Source organism: Nannobrachium achirus (assembly GCF_963921795.1).
Source record: "Nannobrachium achirus genome assembly, chromosome: 15".
Lineage (NCBI taxonomy): Eukaryota > Metazoa > Chordata > Actinopteri > Myctophiformes > Myctophidae > Nannobrachium > Nannobrachium achirus.
The window spans coordinates 18,350,924-18,371,223 of NC_137822.1; the positions used below are offsets into that span (position 1 = coordinate 18,350,924).

Sequence of the window (20,300 nt, forward strand, 5' to 3'; positions counted from 1 at the left end):
TAATCCCAGAGGGATACAACCCAAGTGATATGGCTTCCAATCTGAAATATACTGAAACCGTGACGATCAGTTTGAAGACCATTAGAGAATGCTGGTTATATGTTAGTTAATTGTATTTGTCTATTTTGGAGCCATAGCTTTAGCCAAATGATAGGTGATGTCTTCTGCAGTCCCACTGTGAGGAACTTGACGGATGTAGTGATGTACTAAAGTTTGCATTATTGAGGTTTGTGTGATCTGTCGGCTTGGATTTTGTGATGTTTTTTGTTCTTTGTTATGTTATGGTGATGTTTTAGGTGGTTTTAGAGAGTTGCAAGCATTGCTTGTAAATTATAAGTCCTTGTAAATCCACACTGGAATTTGCTCCTTTGTCAGTATAAGCATATCATTTCACTTTTGCCCTTGCCACGGGGATAATCACTGATTTCCTTAGCATGAAAAGTTTCTGTCACATGCTCTTTATATGCTCTCAAAGTAAGTAAGTAGTAGCCTTGGGAACTAACAGTTCCCGAGCCATGTGGCCCATAGGTCAGCAGCCTATCTCCTGTTTCTGTAGCGTGAGGCAGCTTTGATGTACATCCCCCAACCATGATGTACAACAGGGGTTTTCAAAGTGGGTGACGGGGCACCCTGGGGTGCCACGACGGCAGTCCAGGGGTGCCGCGAGATCATTTGATAATATTTGGACAATTGAAAAAATATTTAGTATCATTTTAAACTTGAAGTACAAAGTTATTTTTGGTCAGTTCTAACCAAAATGGCTATTATCTCAACGTTTTCCTCGCAACATAATCACTAAAATATCGTCGTCATCGTGAAAACAGCCGATCTACAAGCACACAACGCCTCGCGATGCGAGGCGTTGTGTGCCACTGAGTGTGCCACTGAGCTGAGCACTGCTTGCAAATGATGACTCCTGGTAAATCCTTTGTCAGTATAAGTATTGTCAGTATATAATACCACAGGGATTGTCGCTCATTTCTTCAGCCAGTCATTCGCTCTCTACCATTAGCCTACTTGGACAGACTATGACAATCTGTTTATGCCTCCTTTGACGCGACCGCGGTTTTCCCGGTGAACCTGAGCGCAATGGTGGGGGCGCGGGAGTGTGGGGACACACCACCGACTATTGCAGATGATGGAGAGGTTATATATAGCTTTATGTATTGAGAGGCACTCTTGACGATTTCGTAAGAGACTCGTCGCCAATTGCCAATTAAAAGTTATTTGTGGCCATGATGATAACCTCTTCTTCCCACTACTAGACTAATAAGGATTTATATTGTCTGTGTTATTGTTTACAACCACAGTTAGTCACGTGTGGCAAGATCGCGGTTCTACTAGTTTTAGTAGGTTTAGTAGGTTAGTGTAGGCTTAGATTAGAAGCATTTTCAGAAGTTAATTTAATATTTTCCATTTAATGATTTCCTTTATCCTCATCTAATCTTGCGCTAATGCACACAACTGTTTTTGCCAGGTCTTAAGGCTTAGTAGGCTTTTCAGAAGTTAATTGAATCTTTTCCATTTAATGATTTCCTTTATCGTCATCTTGCGCTAATGCACGCAACTGTTTTCGCCAGGTTTTAAGGTCTTATTTTAGTTTTTCTCATAAGCTCGCGACCCTCCTTGCCCATCGGCCCCCACCGTTGCGCTTAGGTTCACCGGGAAAACCGCGGTCGCTCCTTTGACACGTGCTGAAACAGATCTGTTAGATTTGAGACAACACAAATTCACTTGAATGAGGTGATACTGAATATTGTACTGTGAGTGTGCACATATAGTATGACAGACAAGGAGAAACGAGAGAGTAGTCTGTGATAATATACTCCCTACTGTCTACGAGCCATTCGCTTGTCAGGCTGTTTAGTTTGGGGAAATGCTCTCCAGAAAGAAAATTAAATACTAATCATTTTAATTGATGTGGCCGGGTCGGGGGAGTGTGAGGTTGATGACGTGTATTGTGGGTGTGCTGCTGGCATCAGTGTGAATCTCAGCACTGCCGGAGGGCAGCTGGGATGGAACGCTTCCGTGAGACGGCAGCAGCCAAACATTTCCTCTGAGTGGCACACGGTTCAAGAGAGACCGAGAGAGTGTGCGGGTGAAAGTGACAGTGAGTATTCTGGAAGGACGGCGGAAAGTCCACACGTTGTCGAGGGAGGCGGCGTCCAGCGCCGTGGTGTAGCACACAGTGTACCCCGGCATGGCGTGTGTGGCGTCTTAACACGCCGGGTGTAACTAATTCGTTGAGAAATCGCATGCACATGAAGTGGGAAGCCACGCTGGGTTCTGTGTCCGCAGCGTTCCGTGTCAGTCTTCAGTTTGTGTCTCGGTGGTGTTCATTCGTGGTAACTGTTTTTACTCTGCTCTGTGATATAGGTTATTTAGGGTGAGTTGGTTAGGGTGCGTGTCAATCAATACAAGGTTCCATTTGTCTTTAATTTTATTGGTTGATTTGTGATATTGGTTTGGAATTAATGCACTGTGTTTAATGTACTGTACATTCTTACTATTGAAATGCAACACAGTTCATCTATTTTTATTTGTTGAATACATGAATAAAGATGATATATTTTAATATAAATCTTTGTGCTGTCTGCTGTATGCCCTACACCTCATATCACATTTAGATCTCAAAAGTTGATGCCCACACTTAATGTTTCACTTCTCAACCTATTCTTTCACAGCTATGAAGGAGGAGAGGGTTCGCTTTGGAAATGGCTATGACCCAGTTGAAGATGTCATTGGTGTGGCGCAGCCTGTGCGCTTTAACAGTAAGAATTTCACCAAAATTGATTGATTGATTGAAGACTTTATTAGAAGTTTGCATAGGAAAAGGTACAGTTTCATGACGGTACAGTTCACTGGTACAAGGTCTACTAAAAGGAGATCCATGAAAAGACTAGGCTTATTTCCACTGGAAACCATTAAAGTATCTCATATAACATTGAATGACAGACAAATAGAACACAGTACTATGCAGTAGATATGTAAAGAAAAACAAAAACGAAAACAGTAAGTCTAAACAAACAGTATATACAAAGAAGGGGCAGGGGAGGGTAGGGTTGGGCTAGGTTCGTTTTTTTTTTTACCAGTTGCGAACGGTAACGGAAACGGAAACATTATCCTATTGTTCAGTTTAGTTCACAAACTAAACTAGAGTGTACTTTTGAGGTTTACTTGAGGTTCCCTTGAAAGTCACTTTCAGGCAACCGTACCTATATTTCATCTTCTTCTTTTTTTCTCTCCGTAAATGAATGCCCTTGTACGTTGCACACGTCACCAGTAATGAAAATAGCAGATAATGTATATTGGTTATATTCACTATTTTGGAAAGCCTTGCAATGACATGCCCAAAACGGTCTCTGTGAGTTTTACAAATGTTTAACCAATGAAGTATTATGAAGCGCTTGATAAAAAATTATACATACTACAGTACATTGGGTCCTTTTATGACTATGATCCCTTAATTCGCTATTCTGTTACTATAGTGAATCAAATTAGTCGTGGGCATATTATGTCTAGACACTCACTCAAATGTATTCTGAGGAGTTCTCTTCCTGATTTAATGTATTTATTGGTTAGTCCATCTGAGGTGAGCTTTCATATTGCAGTGGTGTGCTTGCTGCCTGGTGATGGAAATCCTATTGTTTCTCTTATCTTAAATGGGTTAAATCCAGTGAGAACTTATCCCCGGATCTGTGACCACATAATGGGAGCTGAGAGGATTGAGCACACCATGTGACCTCCATGCGGCAGCAGCAGCTCGGCATGTTGCGCCTAATTTATGTACATTGTTGTATTATTGTGTCGCTTACCAAAAATAACAGATTTTCAACCTAAGAATCAGCTATTTTTGTTTTGTGACACAGGCATGTAATGAAGATTGGGCTTTGAATTTAGGCCTAGAATTATTGAATGCTTTAGCCATTGAAAAATAGCAGATATACAAGCTCAGCGAGCTTGTAGATCTGCTATTTTTGAAAAGAACAGACTAACTGAGCTCCATTTAAGTGAAAGGACCTTTTCTTTGATGAAGGCTAGCCAGATTGCTGACATTAGAAACATAGGTTTTTCAAAAAACCTTAGAAGGATTCAAAAGACACTTATAGAATCGGGTCAAAATTCTAATTTTGACGATTTAAAAAAAATAGCAGATCTACAAGCTCGCAGCGCGGCACTCGGTGCCGTGCTGTGAGCTTGTATATCTGCTATTTTTCAATAGTTAAAGCATAAAATAATGATACACAATAATTTGTACCCGTTCTAAATGGGTTAATGTTCAGAGTTAGGTTTTTGTCCATGTTCTTAAAGACACCACTATGCACATTATACTCACTCCTGGGCTTTTGTCTTAAAATCGGAATAAAAAGATTTTGAAAAGAAAGAAGTATAGTTCATCATATTGCTCGTAGAGGCACCCATTTATGGAATCATATTTCTTAACACTGGTTGTTTGTTTAATTTTCACCCATATTAACACATTCCCCGCCATTTAACAATACCTTCGTACTCTATGGTGCCTCTGGTCTCCATAGACTTCCATGTAATTCATAGTGCACGGATCATGCACACCCATGCCTAGATAATGCGCCACGTGTGTCCACATTGCTCACAGCTTTCAAACAAAAAAATCCGAATGGAAATCCGTTCAGGCATTCATGAGATACAAGCCATTATGTTTTCCTAAAATGTAAACAAAGATGGCTGCCATGTTTGATAGATGGGGTTGCTATGGGGGTTAAACATGCAATTTCGCGATTTCTATCATGCCTACTACATTTTTTGGGGTCCAAATTTTTTTTTTTCAAAATGGCGGAAATTCTCGGAACTATCGGGCCTGGCAGGGAAAGACATTGAAATAATCTCGGGACTATCGGGCCTGGCATGCAATGAGTTAAGAATGCTCCACCACAGTACTATGACACTAAATCGAGTACTGTCCGAATTACTTTTCGATAATGTATCTAGGGGATTCATATACAGCCAAGATAAAACTGGTATTTTTCTTTCAAACCCGATTTTTCTATGAGGATTCCTAAACTACTTAAGACAAATACACAGTATTGTGCTGTTTGCTAATGGATGAGAAAAGGATATGGTTCTGCTTTGTTCTTCCTCATTTCTATGGTGTCTTCCTTTATTTTTATGAGAGGATACAGATGGATGGTTAGTAGATGGGAGAGGTTTTTTATGAGCTGCTACGGGAAGTTAAATGAATAAACTCCTGAAGATACAAGTTATATATTTTTATTTTCCGATTGTTTTGCCCAGACATTTGGTTACAAATTCATAAATTCAATAATCTAAAACGGGTTGGCAGTAGGGCTGCATGATTCTTGCTAAAATAAAAACATAATTTTACTCCCTAAGAATTCAGACAAGATTCTCTCACACAATTGTTATTTAAAATAATAATAATAATCTATCTATAAATGCGACAAATCTCTGTCTGTCTGTCTGTCTGTTTGTTTGTTTGTAATCCGCGTATCTCGAGAACCGTTCGTCCCACCGGCTTCAGATTCGGCACGCGCGTTCCCCGCTGCGGCGCGGAGTGCAGTGCCGGGCCTCGGCCCGACTCGGCATGCGGTTTTCCCGAAGCGGCGCGAAACGTTCGGAATCTCCTTATGCGGAGCTGATTGTTAACATCTCGAGAACCGTTCGTCCCACCGGCTTCAGATTCGGCACGCGCGTTCCCCGCTGCGGAGTGCAGTGCCGGGCCTCGGCCCGACTCGGCATGCGGTTTTCCCGAAGCGGCGCGAAACGTTCGGAATCTCCTTATGCGGAGCTGATTGTTAACATCAGGCTGTTCCTGAGGAAATCGGCACAAACGCTGACTCATTGTGACATCACTTCATAAAAGGCTCTGACATCACGTACGCCAGGAGTCAACAAAAAATCTCTGTGAATGTGTATGTATGTATGTGAATCTCGAGAACCGTTCTTCCCACCGGCACGCGCGTTCTCCAGATATGGGCATAAAATGAATCCCCGAATGCGGAGCTGATGTCTGACATCAGAGTTTTCCGCAACCGGTACTGTGTGTGCAGAGATCTCCATATATTGGGGTTTGCATTAAAGGGTGGGGACAAAGGCTAACAGAAGGCAAACAGATGGTCAAAACGGGTCCTATGACAACATGACAACAGGTATATTGGGGTTTGCATTAAAGGGTGGGGACAAAGGCTAACAGAAGGCAAACAGATGGTCAAAACGGGTCCTATGACAACAGGTATATTGGGGTTTGCATTAAAGGGTGGGGACAAAGGCTAACAGATGGTCAAAACGGGTCCTATGACAACAGGTATATTGGGGTTTGCATTAAAGGGTGGGGCAGGCATAAAATGGACGCAAATAGACAGATATCTCCATATATGGGCATATGGGCATAAAATGGACCCAGAACTATATCTGCAGTGATCTCCATATATGGACATAAAATGGACGCCGACAGACAGACAGATACAGATATCTCCATATATGGGCATAAATGGACACAGGCAAACAGATGGTCAAAACGGGTCCTATGACAACAGGTATAATGGGGTTTGCATTAAAGGGCGGGGCATTCATTCTCTATTTACATCGTTCCCGAGTTGGCCAGGTCGCCGACTAGACGCTTCTAGTAATAATAATAATAAATTAAAATAAAAACATGTATTGCTCTCTTACAGTAGACGTGAGTAAAAACAAATGCATAACATACAGTATATCAAAATGCTTGATGTACATTAACGGTTTGTATGAAAGTTCTGGACATTTTTCTCTCGATTATGCCTAACGATTATGCCTAACAGTACACCCATCTTCCCTGTCTTTCCAGAGAAGTGTCCCAGTGGCTGGCACCACTATGAGAAGACGGCCAGCTGCTACAAGGTGTACCTGAGGAAGGAGGACTACTGGCAGGCTGTGGACACCTGTCAGAAGGTCAACGGCTCGCTGGCTACCTTTGTTACCAACGAGGAGCTGCAGTTCATCTTGAAGATAGAGGTGGACTTTGATGATAAGGTCTGCGAGCGCAGAGACCAGTGCAAGTGAGTCTGGAGTTATGGTTTCATCTGCATAATCCATCGATGATGTCAATATCTGGTAAAGTTTAATAAAAGAATAAATCATATGCCACAGGCCCTTTCTAGACAGTATGTGAACAGGTGTGGAGGAATTTGTGTTTCACGCACAAAACGTTGCTGTGTTCACACACACTTTAAATTGTTTATGCCTTACATAAAGAGCAAATACTAAATTGCAATGTATTAAAGGACCAGGTCACCTCTGGGACAACCAGATCTTATTTTATTGTTGTGTGGGACACGATTAACACAATCCTGAATTATTTTTTGTGTTCAATCTGTGTTTTTAGATATGTTAGTATTTCAGCCGATTTCAGCATGCTACAACTGGTCATATGGGTTTTCTGAAAAACTTAAAATATTTATTCAAAAAGTACAATACATTTATGTTGCTATATACTGTAATGTATGAATGGACTGCAAGTTGTCACGTTGTGCAGTGAAACTACAACCTACATCTGCCCATGTTATTATCTTGAGAAAACAAACAAAATAAATACATAAAGGATGACCTGTATCGATTAAGCAGAATAGGACAACATGGGTTGTAAACTCTCCAATGGGAGCTCATAATGCATACAGTACGTGCTTTTGTCTTTAAAAAAAACACAAAAGTGGTCTCCTCATAAACTAGATTAGATAGTGATTGATTCCCTGTGATTTAACACAGGCAACCAGTTAAATTGCTGCAGTAATTGCTTTCGGCAGATGAAGCCGTTTCTGTTAACACAAACAGTGAGCTAACTGTTACTGTCTATAATGGTCTCACATTGACAATCATCAGCACAGAGCCACACTGCATGGACATGGCACAAAATGTCTGACACTGTCAGAACTGTTGTAGCCTGCCAGAGGGTTGATATTTAGGCCCCCCCCCCAATACCAATGTTAGGATTATACTTGTTAGAGGAGTGCAATTGGAAATATGCAAATAGAGGGGGGTGGGTCTTAAGTGATATGTTTACGTGATGATTTCTAACATGATGTTCTGTTTTTAGGTTTTGGGTTGGCTACCAATACGTGATCACCAATCAGAACCACTCCCTTGAGGGTCGCTGGGAGGTTGCATATAAAGGTATTTCAAGACAGGAGGGGTCATTCTGGCCACTGAAACCAGTAGCAGCCTCAAACCTACGTATATTGGCTATTTGAAAAAAACAACGAGAGCGACAAGGTCACAACTTGTTGTGAACTTGTAGCTCTGCCATCTAAAAAACAATCTTGACAAAATATGTTTCCTAAATTTCTAGTGCACGGATCACTTTTTTGTGCACGGATCGTGCATGCCCATGCCTAGATCATGCACCATAGTACTACACCATGTGTAGTACTTTTTCACAGCTTTCAAACAAAAAAATCCGCTTGGAAATCCGTTAAGGCATTCATGAGATAGAAGCCTTTAAAGTCTTCAAATGTAAACAAACATGGCTGCCATTTTGAAAGATGTGTTTGTTACGGGGCTAAACATGCAATTTCGCGATTGCGATCATGCCTAATACATTTTAGGCATTTTTGATTTATTTATTTTTTTAAACGGGGAAACTCGGGCCATGGCATTCTGGGGGTACTGAAATAACACGGGAAACTCAGGCTTGGCTATGAATTAGTTAAAAAAGAACATTAATAGGGAAATAACCGATCTACAAGCTCACAACACTTCGCATCGCGAGATTCGCGACACGTCGTGAGCTTGTAGATCGTCTATTTCCACTATTTTTGAAAATGTTTGAAAATATATGAAAATTTTTCAACATGGAAACGATTATGACGATTATGGCAAAGAATTATTGACGATTATGTAATAATTGTGACAGGCCTACTCTAAAGCCAGAATATTATTATCCATTTTTGTAATTATAACGCTTATGATGTTTGTTATCCTTTTCTTAAAAGGGCCAATGCAGGTGTTCCTGCCACCCGAGGGCCTTCCTAAGTTTGGGGAGGCCTCCCCTACACAGGACACGGTCTTCTGTGCCCAGCTCCAGCGCTTCCAGATCAAAAACATGAACGAGCGTGGCCTGCACAGCTGGCATGCGGAGAACTGCCACAAGAAGTTCCCCTTTCTTTGCAAGAGGAGTATGTGTTTTGTCCTTCAAGTCAAACCTCAGAGGACATTTATCTAGACTTTTTGCAGAATTTATGCATACTGTACAAGCTCACAACGCGTCGCATCCGTGTCACGCTGTGAGCTTGTAGATTGGCTATGTCCAATGGGCAGGCTTTATACTTGGTTGAATGCGTGACTGTGTGTTGCCCACTTGAAATGCCCGATTGACAAGCTCTCGACGCGACACTCTGTGAGCTTGTAGATCGGATATTTCCAGTGAGCAACCAATTATAACTTAGGCTCGAGTCAGCATTATGCTTTTTCATAGTTACACTTAAACTTGACATTTATTTCTCACACTTGACATTTATTTCTCTTAACAGGGCAAACATGTGTGGACATAAAAGACAATGTCGTAAACGAGGGCTATTACTTCACCCCGAAGGGTGACGACCCATGTCTGAGCTGCACGTGTCATGATGGCGAGCCAGAGATGTGCGTGGCAGCGCTGTGTGAGCGGCCGCAGGGCTGCCAGCACTTCCGCAAGGACCCCAAGGAATGCTGCAAGTTCACCTGTCTAGACCCAGGTACTTCCACAGCTCAACACTGTATTTCACTGTTGGGGCTGAACCTATCTGTTAAGCCATTTAGAGCGGGTACACATTTTGTGTATCATTATTTTATGCTTTAACTAGATAGCAGATATACAACTCACAGCGTGGCACCGAGTGCCGCGCTGCGAGCTTGTAGATCTGCTATTTTTGAAAAATCCTGAAATCCCGATTCTATACGTTTCTTTGGAATCCTAAGGTTTTTTGAAAAACCTATGTTTTTATGTCAGCAATCTGGCCAGCCATCGTCAAAGAAAAGGTCCTTTTCACTTAACTGGAGCTCAGTTAGTCTGTTCTTGAGAGACTACTATGTCAGTGGTTCTCAAACCTTTTCATGTGAAGGAACCCCAAAATTATATTTATTTGGCCACGGACCCCCATCTCAAAATATTTAGTTCCAGGGACCACCCAGAAACCAAATTTGAGTTACAAGCGTTCGCTTTGAAGATACATATATTCAAAGATTTGCACACATTTTCACGACTTTTTCAAAAATAGCAGATCTACAATCTCGCAGCGCGGCACTCGCGCTGTGAGCTTGTATATCTGCTATTTTTCACTGGTTAAAGCAGTCAATAATTCTAGGCCTAAATGGGTTAATTTCTGAGAGAAGATTATTCTATTGATTACTTTTTCATTAATCGAACAAAATGCCTCAAATCATGAGCCTATATGTGATCGCTGTGAAACTTTGCACGCACAATCCCACTCTAGGCCAAGGAAGAAATGCCACCCTGAGGCTTTCAAATCAGCCTTATTTATGGTGGCATGTTTAACTCTTTCTCAGCCTGATCACACTTTTACACAATTATAGCTACTGTAAGGTGTTCCCAGCCAGAACACACTTTTACACACTTTTTCTAAATAGGTGAAATAAATGATAATGATCGGAAAAAAAACGATCGGTAGCCCTTCTCTGTCTCACCACCGGTCTAACCAATAGCATGATTCTTCTCTATGCATGAACCGGAAGTGCTTTTGATTGCGTCCGGGGCAGATTAGCCTTTTCCCATAGACTTACTGTATAGACGTTAACGTTAGCAGACAAGCCCATTCTGACCAGGCTAGTCCACAGACAAGCCCATTCTGACCAGGCTGTGAAAGAGTTAACAGGTCGATTCACGCTTTTACCTATAACTGGACCGATGGGTGTGAAACACGCGCCTTCTGTTCTGTCACTTATCTGTCACAATGGTTTCTCTGTTTATTTCACCCCTTTGTTTCAAGAAGATATGCCAATAGGCAAATCTTCTTTTTCCATGCCAGGGTTAGAGTCAGTGGTAAGGGCTAAATGGGGGATTGTGGCTCCTTTTGGCTAATGCTGGATATTAATTACAAAAGTTATAGATTAGATTAAAAATTATAAATAAATAAATAAATTGCTATTCTTGTCCCACAAGGCGGAGCTGCTCACAAATGAATAATTCTTTCATTAACAGTTTTGGCAAAATGTTATATTTGTGTTTCTATAAATCAGTGACATTTGAGAATGTACTGTATTTAGTGAATGTAGTTTGAGGCTGTAGTTAGTACTACTTCTGTGCACATTGACCCCTAAGAAATTGACATTAATTAAACAGAAATGCAGTTAAAGGTTGTGGTTCCAAACTTCCAACACTAAATCCTTGTATTATGATACGTAACTTCACCTCTAAACGCTTACAATTGAAGTCTTTCAGCATACTTTGTGCATATATTTTTTACACCTGTAAACTTGAAATAAAAAAAACGTGTGTGTGTGTGTGTGTGTGTGTGTGTGTGTGTGTGTGTGTGTGTGTGTGTGTGTGTGTGTGTGTGTGTGTGTGTGTGTGTGTGTGTGTGTGTGTGTGTGTGTGTGTGTGTGTGTGTGTGTGTGTGTGTGTGTGTGTGTGTGTTTTCTCTAGATGGCAACAGTTTGTTTGACTCCATGGCCAGTGGGATGAGGCTGATCGTCAGCTGTATCTCCTCCTTCCTCATCCTGTCTCTGCTGCTGTTCATGGTGCACAGGCTCCGCCAGCGGAGACGCGAGCGCATTGAGACGCTCATCGGAGGAAACTGTGAGCACGGAGACTATTGCAGACTCAACACAAACATCAATGTTTCTATGTCGTCATGACATATATTTCAGCCTGTCAGCCAGGGACATGCTGGGCCCCTGATTCAGCCTGGGAAAAAGAATTGTAGAGGCCCTCATTGCGCGCTATAGAGAGAAATCTCTCTATACCTTGAAACCTTGTATGTCCAAAACCATTTAAAAAATGATTTAAACTAGTGAAAACAGCCGATCTACAAGCACACATCACGAGGCGTTGTGTGCTTGTAGATCTGATGTTTTCACTTTTGTGCGACAGCCTTGTATGATGAAGCAGGGCTTTGCTTTGCGAAAACATTTACATATTTGAAACTTGGAGATACGAGGTTTCTGCCCGACAGTGACGATTTACTTTGTTGGCCGCCCAGCTCCCAAAATGGAACGAAGGCAGACATTTTATTTTAATTTTTTTCATAATGACCGGCCGGGAATGAACCGGCCGTTCGGGAGTTGTTCCGCTTTTCCCAATGGCCAGCACGTCCCTGCTGTCAGCAGCTGTTTATGTAAACCCCTCGTTCCCTGGAAGTGGTCCATGTTATTTACAGCATATGCAGAGACTGGTCGTAACAAACACCCCCTTCTTTACTGCATCTCTGCTGTCAAATGGAGCACGAGAATCAATACAAATCACACCCAGTCTGAAGTGAGCGGTGCTTTTATGAGTTCATTTCATTAAGCATCCTGTGAAGCTTGTTTAATGAGCCATGTGTGGGGATGTACTTGCATATATATATATACATACAGACAACGCCAGATGTAGTTAGCGCCACTCAATAAAGAATGATGCTGGGTTGGACACCCAATTGCAAAACGGTTAGGGCGCATGCCACATAGGCGTGAAATACATTATTCAAAATGCCTTATTCCTGTCCGGCCAGTTTGTTTGCTGCGTGTCATTTCCTTGCCATCTCTCCGCCTTTCCTGTCTCTATCTTTTGTCTTCTCTCATTGTCAAAATAATGAAGAAATGCTACAAAGAAATTATCTTGAATAATTATGCTTGTAAAATTCTTGTAAATGTACCGTCAGCATTGCTGTAACTTCCTCATCTGCTCTTCCCTTATCCTCTGCTCTCATCCCTCAGTGCACCACTTCAACCTTGGGAGACGAGTCCCAGGCTTCGACTACGGCCCGGATGCATTTGGCACCGGCCTCACTCCACTGCACCTGTCCGACGACGGAGAAGGGGGCGCTTTTCATTTCCAAGAGCCTCCACCGCCATACGCAGCCTATAAATACCCAGACATCCAACACCCCGACGACCCCCCTCCTCCCTATGAAGCCTCCATTAACCCAGACAGCCTCCTCTACGTGGACCTGGGTAGGACCAAATAGCTGCTTGTTTAACCTCTATTTTATACTTGGGCTATTCAAAAATGGCCATTCTACAATCTCGCAACGCGTCGTGAGCTTTTTGATCTGCTGTTTTCCTAATAATTGTGAAGATTTGAAGATTTGAAAGCTTGAACATTTTTGAAACATCACCAGGTTTAACCCTTCCAGTGCCAGCCCCTAGATGGCGCCATAGAATGCCAGTCTTTCTCCCATAGGCGAGCGCTTTAGCATCCGGGGACTCACGTTGCAGTGACGCACGTGCTCACGTTCGTGCACGTCATGGAAAGGTCCCGGATGATAATGGCTAAAGATTAGCTATTCGCATTTTGTCATTTTAAAGATCATTTTTCGGCGATTTCGCCGTAAATAAACCTCGCGCCGCTTCCCTAAAAACACAATCCAGAGATATGGCCCTTCAAAGATGTGGTGTTTCATTGGATTCGGCGGCGATTCGCGGCGGCGTTCGCGGGTAACGGCCGGCCGGGGGCGCCCGGATTTGGAACACCCTGCTTGAAAATTTAGGCACAGGCTTCAGAAGGCCTCGGATCATTTTATTCATTTCATTAAAAAAGCCGAACTAATTCGGGATCGGCACACTGGACTACGTTCCGGAAGCGGCGCTGAACATTCGGTGAACATTGGGGGGCTCAAAAATGTATTTTAAACCATTTTTAATGGAATATATCGTCGGACCATGCTAAATGGCTAGCTGGCTAGCGTAGGACGAGCCAGGGCCACCCACGACTCTACAAGCAGCTCAGGGTAAGTGAATTAATAAAAAAAAAATTGTATTGGATTGAAATAAAGCCGAACTAGTTCGGGATCGGCACTCAACAAGTTAATGTGACTAAACCAAGTGGTATTATTTCCAAATATAAGTACAAAAGGAAGTGTCCTTGTGTCCTTGTGGGTGTTGATTTATAAGGGATACATTAGAGCTGGGTAATACATAGTGATGTGTTGCTGTATGTATAAGTATAACATTACAGGATTAGAACCAGAGAGACAACACGATATCCCAAATCCCAGACGATATTTTTCTAATATCACAATATTGATATTGTTGCTGTCGGGCTCGGGCAGAAACCTTGTATCTCCTTATTTTAGCTTTGTTCGTAAATGAATGCCCTACTTTGTCATACAAAAGCAAATCGACCAATTAAAAGTATTAACTATTAACTTACTAAAGAGCTTAACAACTAGTAAGATGCCTCAGGGCGAGGTCACGCCATGTCTTGGCAATCTGGCCAGTGATGTACAGTATATCGGACCAGTTACCCATATATGGAGATCCCTGGTACCCATATATAGAGATCCATGTGGAGATATGCTGTGAAACCCCAAACATGCTTACTCAGTTATTCGTTATGTGAAAATCCTATGACGTCTATCACATCTGACATCATACATACAATCCCTTTTACGCCCATACATGGAGATCCCTGTCTGAACCAGCCACACAGATATGGGCTGTCTTCCTCCATATATGGGCATTCCCATATGAAGTCATGTTACATATGGGCTTAATATTGATGACATCAGGGATATCCATATATGGGCATAAAAGGGATTCTGTTAGAGTGGTTCCCATGACATCCCAACATACAATCCCTTGTATGCCCATACATGGAGATCCCTGTCTGAACCAGCCACACAGATATGGGCTGTCTTCCTCCATGTATGGTCATTCCCATATGAAGTCCCGTTAGATATGGGCTTAAGATCAGGGATCTCCATATATGGGCATTGGGCATAAAATGGATTCTGTTAGTGGTTCCCATGACATCACAGTGATGTCAGAGCAGCAAACCCATAGATGTAAAAAGAAAAGTGTACACATCCAGACAGACAGACAGACAGACAGACAGACAGTCAGCATGTACCATTTCACATACTTCGGTCGCAACTACATTGGATCCTTTGGAATACAGTTTTTCCACCCATTTCCTGAAAAGTAACAGTTTTGGACATACAAGGTTTCCATCCCACAGCGACAATATGCAGTATTGCCCTATTCTCGCAAGCCATCCCGAGCTACGTCATCACCAATGTGTTTCCTTTCTCGGTCTGGTGTCCCTCCCATCGAGCCTCTTTATTAGAACTTGGATTTCTAATTGCCAATCAAAAGGCTGCATTTCGAGCGAACCCGCCTCACACCGCTCCTGATTGGTCGAGCGACTGCTACAGCTCTCGCATTTTGTAAACAAACATGGCGGACCCCATGTCCGACGTGAGTTCAGAAATCGCAAATAAAAGCTGCATTAACCGAAGTTTTATCTGAAATCGGCATCTCATAACTTAAAAACGAACAACAGTTTGCACCTTTTGAATTTCTGTCTGGAAAAGACGTATTTGATGTTCTCCTGACAATGTTTTGATGCGCTGATGACTACTAACTGGACCTGTCAGTCAAAGTGAGTAACTACGTCATCGCGTAATGCGTTGTCTATGGAGAACTCCCAGACTCTCCCCTGGGAGAGTCTGGCTATTGCGAGGCTAGTATTGCCCAGCCCTTGGATAGGTAGTAACTTAGATAGATAGGTAGTAACTTAGCTGTCGCTGATGCATTCCTCTTGGCTCATGCAGGGCGTAATGGAGTGTCCATGGTGCCACGCCAGATGATTGCCATGGTGGACGGGATCCAGGTAGCCAACCCAGACGCCACTGGCCCTGTGACAGACTCGGTGCCATCTTGTCAGGAGCGCGAGGATTCCATCGACAGCAGCACCCTACTGGTGGGACCCGATACCCCCACCGGTGGACACCCCCACCCCGCCGACTCCACGCCTGCAGACTGCAGTAGCAGCTCCTCCCTCAGCACTGTGGTATAGGAACTGTGGATGGGCGGGAAAAAAGGATCTGCATTCTGAACTTACCTGCTGGATAAGGCTGGGCCCTGGGTAAAGATTTGGGCAATGGGCTGACTGCAAATGAGGTGATTTTTATACAGTTTGACTTTGTACAGATCGTGTTAGCAGGAAGGAATAGTAATGTCCCTTAGCTGTCCAATCAAGTGACCAGTTGGCCTCTGAGACGTGGTGAGTGAGTCAGGACAAGACAGTTCTTCTGCCTGGTGGTGGAGACGATACAGCCATCTGAGGGAGCGTAAAGGACTGTTTCTGTTCAAAGAAGACTAACACTATGTGGGGCGAGACTGCACATTCGCTTCTAGTTTCCATTGGACAAAGCTTTTGAAATGTCTGCGATTCAGACTCGTCGTGTTCAAGATGCCCTGATCATGTAAAATACTCCTCCAGGTCTGTGCCTGTTGATTTTGTTGTACTTGTTTGTCAGGTTCCAACACAAGCTAATGAAAGCGCAACAGTCACACCAGCATTTGCTCCATGTGCTTTTTGTCTGCATCATACCACTGTTGGAAAGAACATACATTTTTGACTCCCTGTTCTATCATGTAGGCCAGTGGTTCTCAACCTGTGGGTCGAAACCCCCAGGGGGACCCCACATTTATTTTGGGGAGTCCCCAGATGATTAACTTAACACCGGCTGCCCACGATTATTCAAGATTTAATCGGCATTTGCCATTGAAACCCGCCATTTTACCTGTTTTTGCAGCTGAATGGAAAAATTAATCAGAGTAAATGTAATCCGAGTATGTCCTGTTTATTTTCATGATAGTATTTTCTTTCACTCAGGACAGAAAAGTAACAATCGCGGGCCTCATTGCTTTTGTAACGGCTGGTAGAGAAGGCCGCGTTTTAAACATGAACGTGATTTAAAAGTTAGATTAGGAGAAAGATGCACTTTTGTGCAGCAGCATAACACTGCTGCTTCAGTTTACTGTAAGACCCCCCGCGACGCATCAAACGCGTCGAGGGCACACAGAGAGATCAAAGAGTTTGACACGTTGGCACGTTGTGGGCATCAAATGAGTTAATGTGCAACATTGTTTTCTCACTCAATGGTAAACAAACCAACACAGTTTAAGTGTATAGAGGGTATATGCACATTTCTAATTAAAGTTTAAGGACTTTTTAAAACCTCTAAAATGACAAATTAAACTTTGGCCAAATATTACAGGCAGAAAATTGTGAAAATGGCCGATCTACATGCTCACAACGTGCGTTGTGAGCATGTAGATCTGCTATTTAAACACTAGAACCGTGTTATACAAAATGTAATGCCTCAACTCTTAGTGCTCGTCAGGGTGGGGGACCCCAGTTAAAATATGATTATTTTGGGGGTCGCGTCCTGAAAAGGTTGAGAACCACTGATGCCTACTCATTAGCCCTCCGTGCTGCAGTGTATATGAGATCAGGATTCCTACGCCCAGAATAAAGTACTTTTCTCTCTCACTTTCTTATCAGTGTGATGCGTCAAGCCGCCTTCGGGGTTTCTAGCACGCATTTGCAGTGGGGACAAAGGTTTTGTAGTTTTGAGACTTAAAGCAAGAGGTTTGTTACATGAGGTACAGTTGTTACTGGTCCAAGCTTACTTCTCAACAGTGTTTCTTTTTTGCTGAAACATTGCATTATGATTTTAAAGAATGTTGCTGAACTTGGGAGAAAATGTCCCTGCCCCAATGGTCAATGTTTGTATTCCTTTGCTGATAATTTATGACTTGTAGGCTGTAAACTTGACCGCTTGTTATGGGAAATGACGCTGTGAACTCACTAGGTGATCACTGAGCAAAAGCAGTTAGGGATTTCATTTGTGTCCGTTTGACCCTCATTTTAGAAAAGGGATTGTATCCCATTATCAACTTTGAAATGACCACTTAACACAGTATAACATTTCGGCCTTTTATTTTACATTGCAAGTCTTTACATAGTAGCCAATCTTTAATATTTCAACACTATGTTTGAGATGTACACTTCTTTTTCAGTGTGGGGGGGGGGGGGGGTCTGCCTTTACTAATTGCTGAACAAATTTAACCTAATTTACTACTAACTGAAAATGAAGTGAGGATTATTATTTTTTTGGAAGCTGCCCCTTAAAGGAGTAGTTCAGCCCCAAAATGACTTTTTTTCTATTGATTACTCATACCATGGAGAGTAGAGTTCAATAATATTTTTAGTTTTTTGTCGCATTCCTAAGACAAAAATGTGATAACAATAGATTTACCCCCATTCGTTCCGGATGGTGACCCGTTTCGAAACGGGTCACCATCCGGAATCAATGGGGTAAATTTACTCGAATCAAATTTTTGTCTTAGGAATGTGACAAAAACCAAAAAATATTATTGAACTCTACTCTCCATGGCATGAGTAATCAATAGAAAAAAAGTCATTTTGGGGCTGAACTACTCCTTTAATCTATGATGCATATTTTGTGTGTATGATGGTATGTTTGTCATCTCAGTTACTTAGGTAGTGTATGTGGTGAAGAATGAAGATTACTCGATTTAGCTGTATACCATTTATGTTTGGTGTTGATGGGTCATCTTTCTAGTCTGTTCGTGGCAATTTATAGTTTTGATTATATTTAAGAACAAGACTAGGTTCCATTATGACAATCAGATTTGATTCACTTATCAGGTGGAATAAAGTTTTAAGGAGTTCAAGACCCTGTTCAGCTTTGCAGTTATACTTGTTCACCTGTCGGCCAAATAACTGGAAAGAATTTATTGACTGTAAAAGCAAAGCACAAATGCTCCCCAGAGGTTGGTCACCCAATGTATACTGACCCTCCTGTCAGGATGCACACTGAAGCAGTGCTTACTTCTGTGGAAACCTCAGTTAACCACTTGAACCCTAGCGTCCCTATTCTAGAGCCAACGTTCAGCGGAAGAATAGCAAATCCACAGTGTTGTGAGCTTTTAGACCACCTGTTTTCGTCAAAAGAGATTTGTCCGCTGTCAGTCAAAAACCTTGTATCTCACATTTGAACTTTTTCTGTTTTGTTTTCACGTCGATTTATGTAACACTTCGAGTCATGCAAAAGTATTGAACGTGTCACATCCCATTGTGAGCATATGTTGATAACTTTTAGCTATTCTGAACAATGTTGTTCCATTTCCTGAAAAGTAACAATTTTTGACATTTTCCCCCCTGACAGTAAGGAGGTTGATGTGGTTAAATTGATCACCACCAGCATTGAAATGGTTTATGATCTACCTTGAGAAAGGCAAAGCAGCACGGCGTGCTTGTGAGAAAATCCCCAATGTTCGTTATTCTACTGGGAGTGTAGATTCACACTCCTTGAGTTAAACTAACTGCTGTGCTTGACAGTGTTCCCCATGTCTGAATGTACTACTTACTGTATGTACCGTTGTTACTATTCTTTACATTCTTGTGTTGGTTCTCAGAATTATTTGATATTTTTGTCATAGACAATCCATAGTGGATTACCCAAGGAAATCAAGTCTCGGTTTCATGAATTGTTATGTAATGTGTGCATGTGTGTATGGGAGCTGGTGTACTGGTGTGGATTGTGTTTTCTTTTTTTTTTTTTAAAGTCATTTTTTTATTTTTTTTTACAACATGGTTTTGGACCTATGGTGCATGTTTTTATCTTGGGCATGCTGACAGACTTGTTTTCTTTTTTAAATTAAAAATAATTCATCTAGGTTCAGGAGTAGCTCTCAAATACTTGCCTTTAGTGTAATAACTCCATATGCATTGAAAACCCTGCTCACAACCCAAACTGCAGTACTTACACTTAAGTTTTATCATAAACTATGGTGTTGCAACCAACGTCAACTTATGTTTTTATGTATAATACAACAAATGATACATGTGATTGTCGTTTATTTCATAGCTTTTAAATTGTACAATGCTTTGTTCGCGGGGTGAGGGGGGGGCTTGTATTTTTCTGAGGTAGATGTACATCCTAATTAAATGCCAAATAAATTTGACCATGGACAACATCTGTGTCAGTGGGAATGGAACATACATAGGTATGATTTTGACATTTTGGTGTACTATAGGTGCTAAGGCTGTAGTGTACACAAAAGCAACACTTTTTTTCTTCGTTTATCACACGAACCCTAGCATCCCTTTTCTAGACATGTGAAAATAGCAGACCTACAAGCTTACAATGCGCAGCAACGTGACATATTTGTGAGCTTGTAGATTGGCTATTTTCTGTATAGAGATTTGGTAGGGGGGGAAAAGGAGGGGGCCAAGTATAGAGCCCAGGGGAGACCCCGGTCAACAAAGTATACAGTGTTTAAGAGGTTTAAGTAGGCTATGTTGAAACCTACATGGATTT

The 20,300-nt window shown here is 42.0% G+C and overlaps 1 protein-coding gene across 1 annotated transcript in view; it reads left to right on the plus strand.

The window, feature by feature from the left end:
* The window catches only part of dgcr2 (DiGeorge syndrome critical region gene 2), a 29,978-nt gene extending 10,053 nt beyond the window's left edge, over positions 1 to 19,925 (plus strand). The window contains exons 3-10 of the mRNA XM_080743148.1: positions 2,685 to 2,771; positions 6,821 to 7,031; positions 8,066 to 8,142; positions 8,961 to 9,143; positions 9,498 to 9,701; positions 11,609 to 11,761; positions 12,880 to 13,116; positions 15,717 to 19,925. Of these exons, the coding sequence (XP_080599274.1) occupies positions 2,685 to 2,771; positions 6,821 to 7,031; positions 8,066 to 8,142; positions 8,961 to 9,143; positions 9,498 to 9,701; positions 11,609 to 11,761; positions 12,880 to 13,116; positions 15,717 to 15,961 (1,397 nt within the window). The 3' untranslated portion in view covers positions 15,962 to 19,925. The remainder of the gene's footprint in view (positions 1 to 2,684; positions 2,772 to 6,820; positions 7,032 to 8,065; positions 8,143 to 8,960; positions 9,144 to 9,497; positions 9,702 to 11,608; positions 11,762 to 12,879; positions 13,117 to 15,716) is intronic.
* Positions 19,926 to 20,300: the final 375 nt, after the last annotated feature.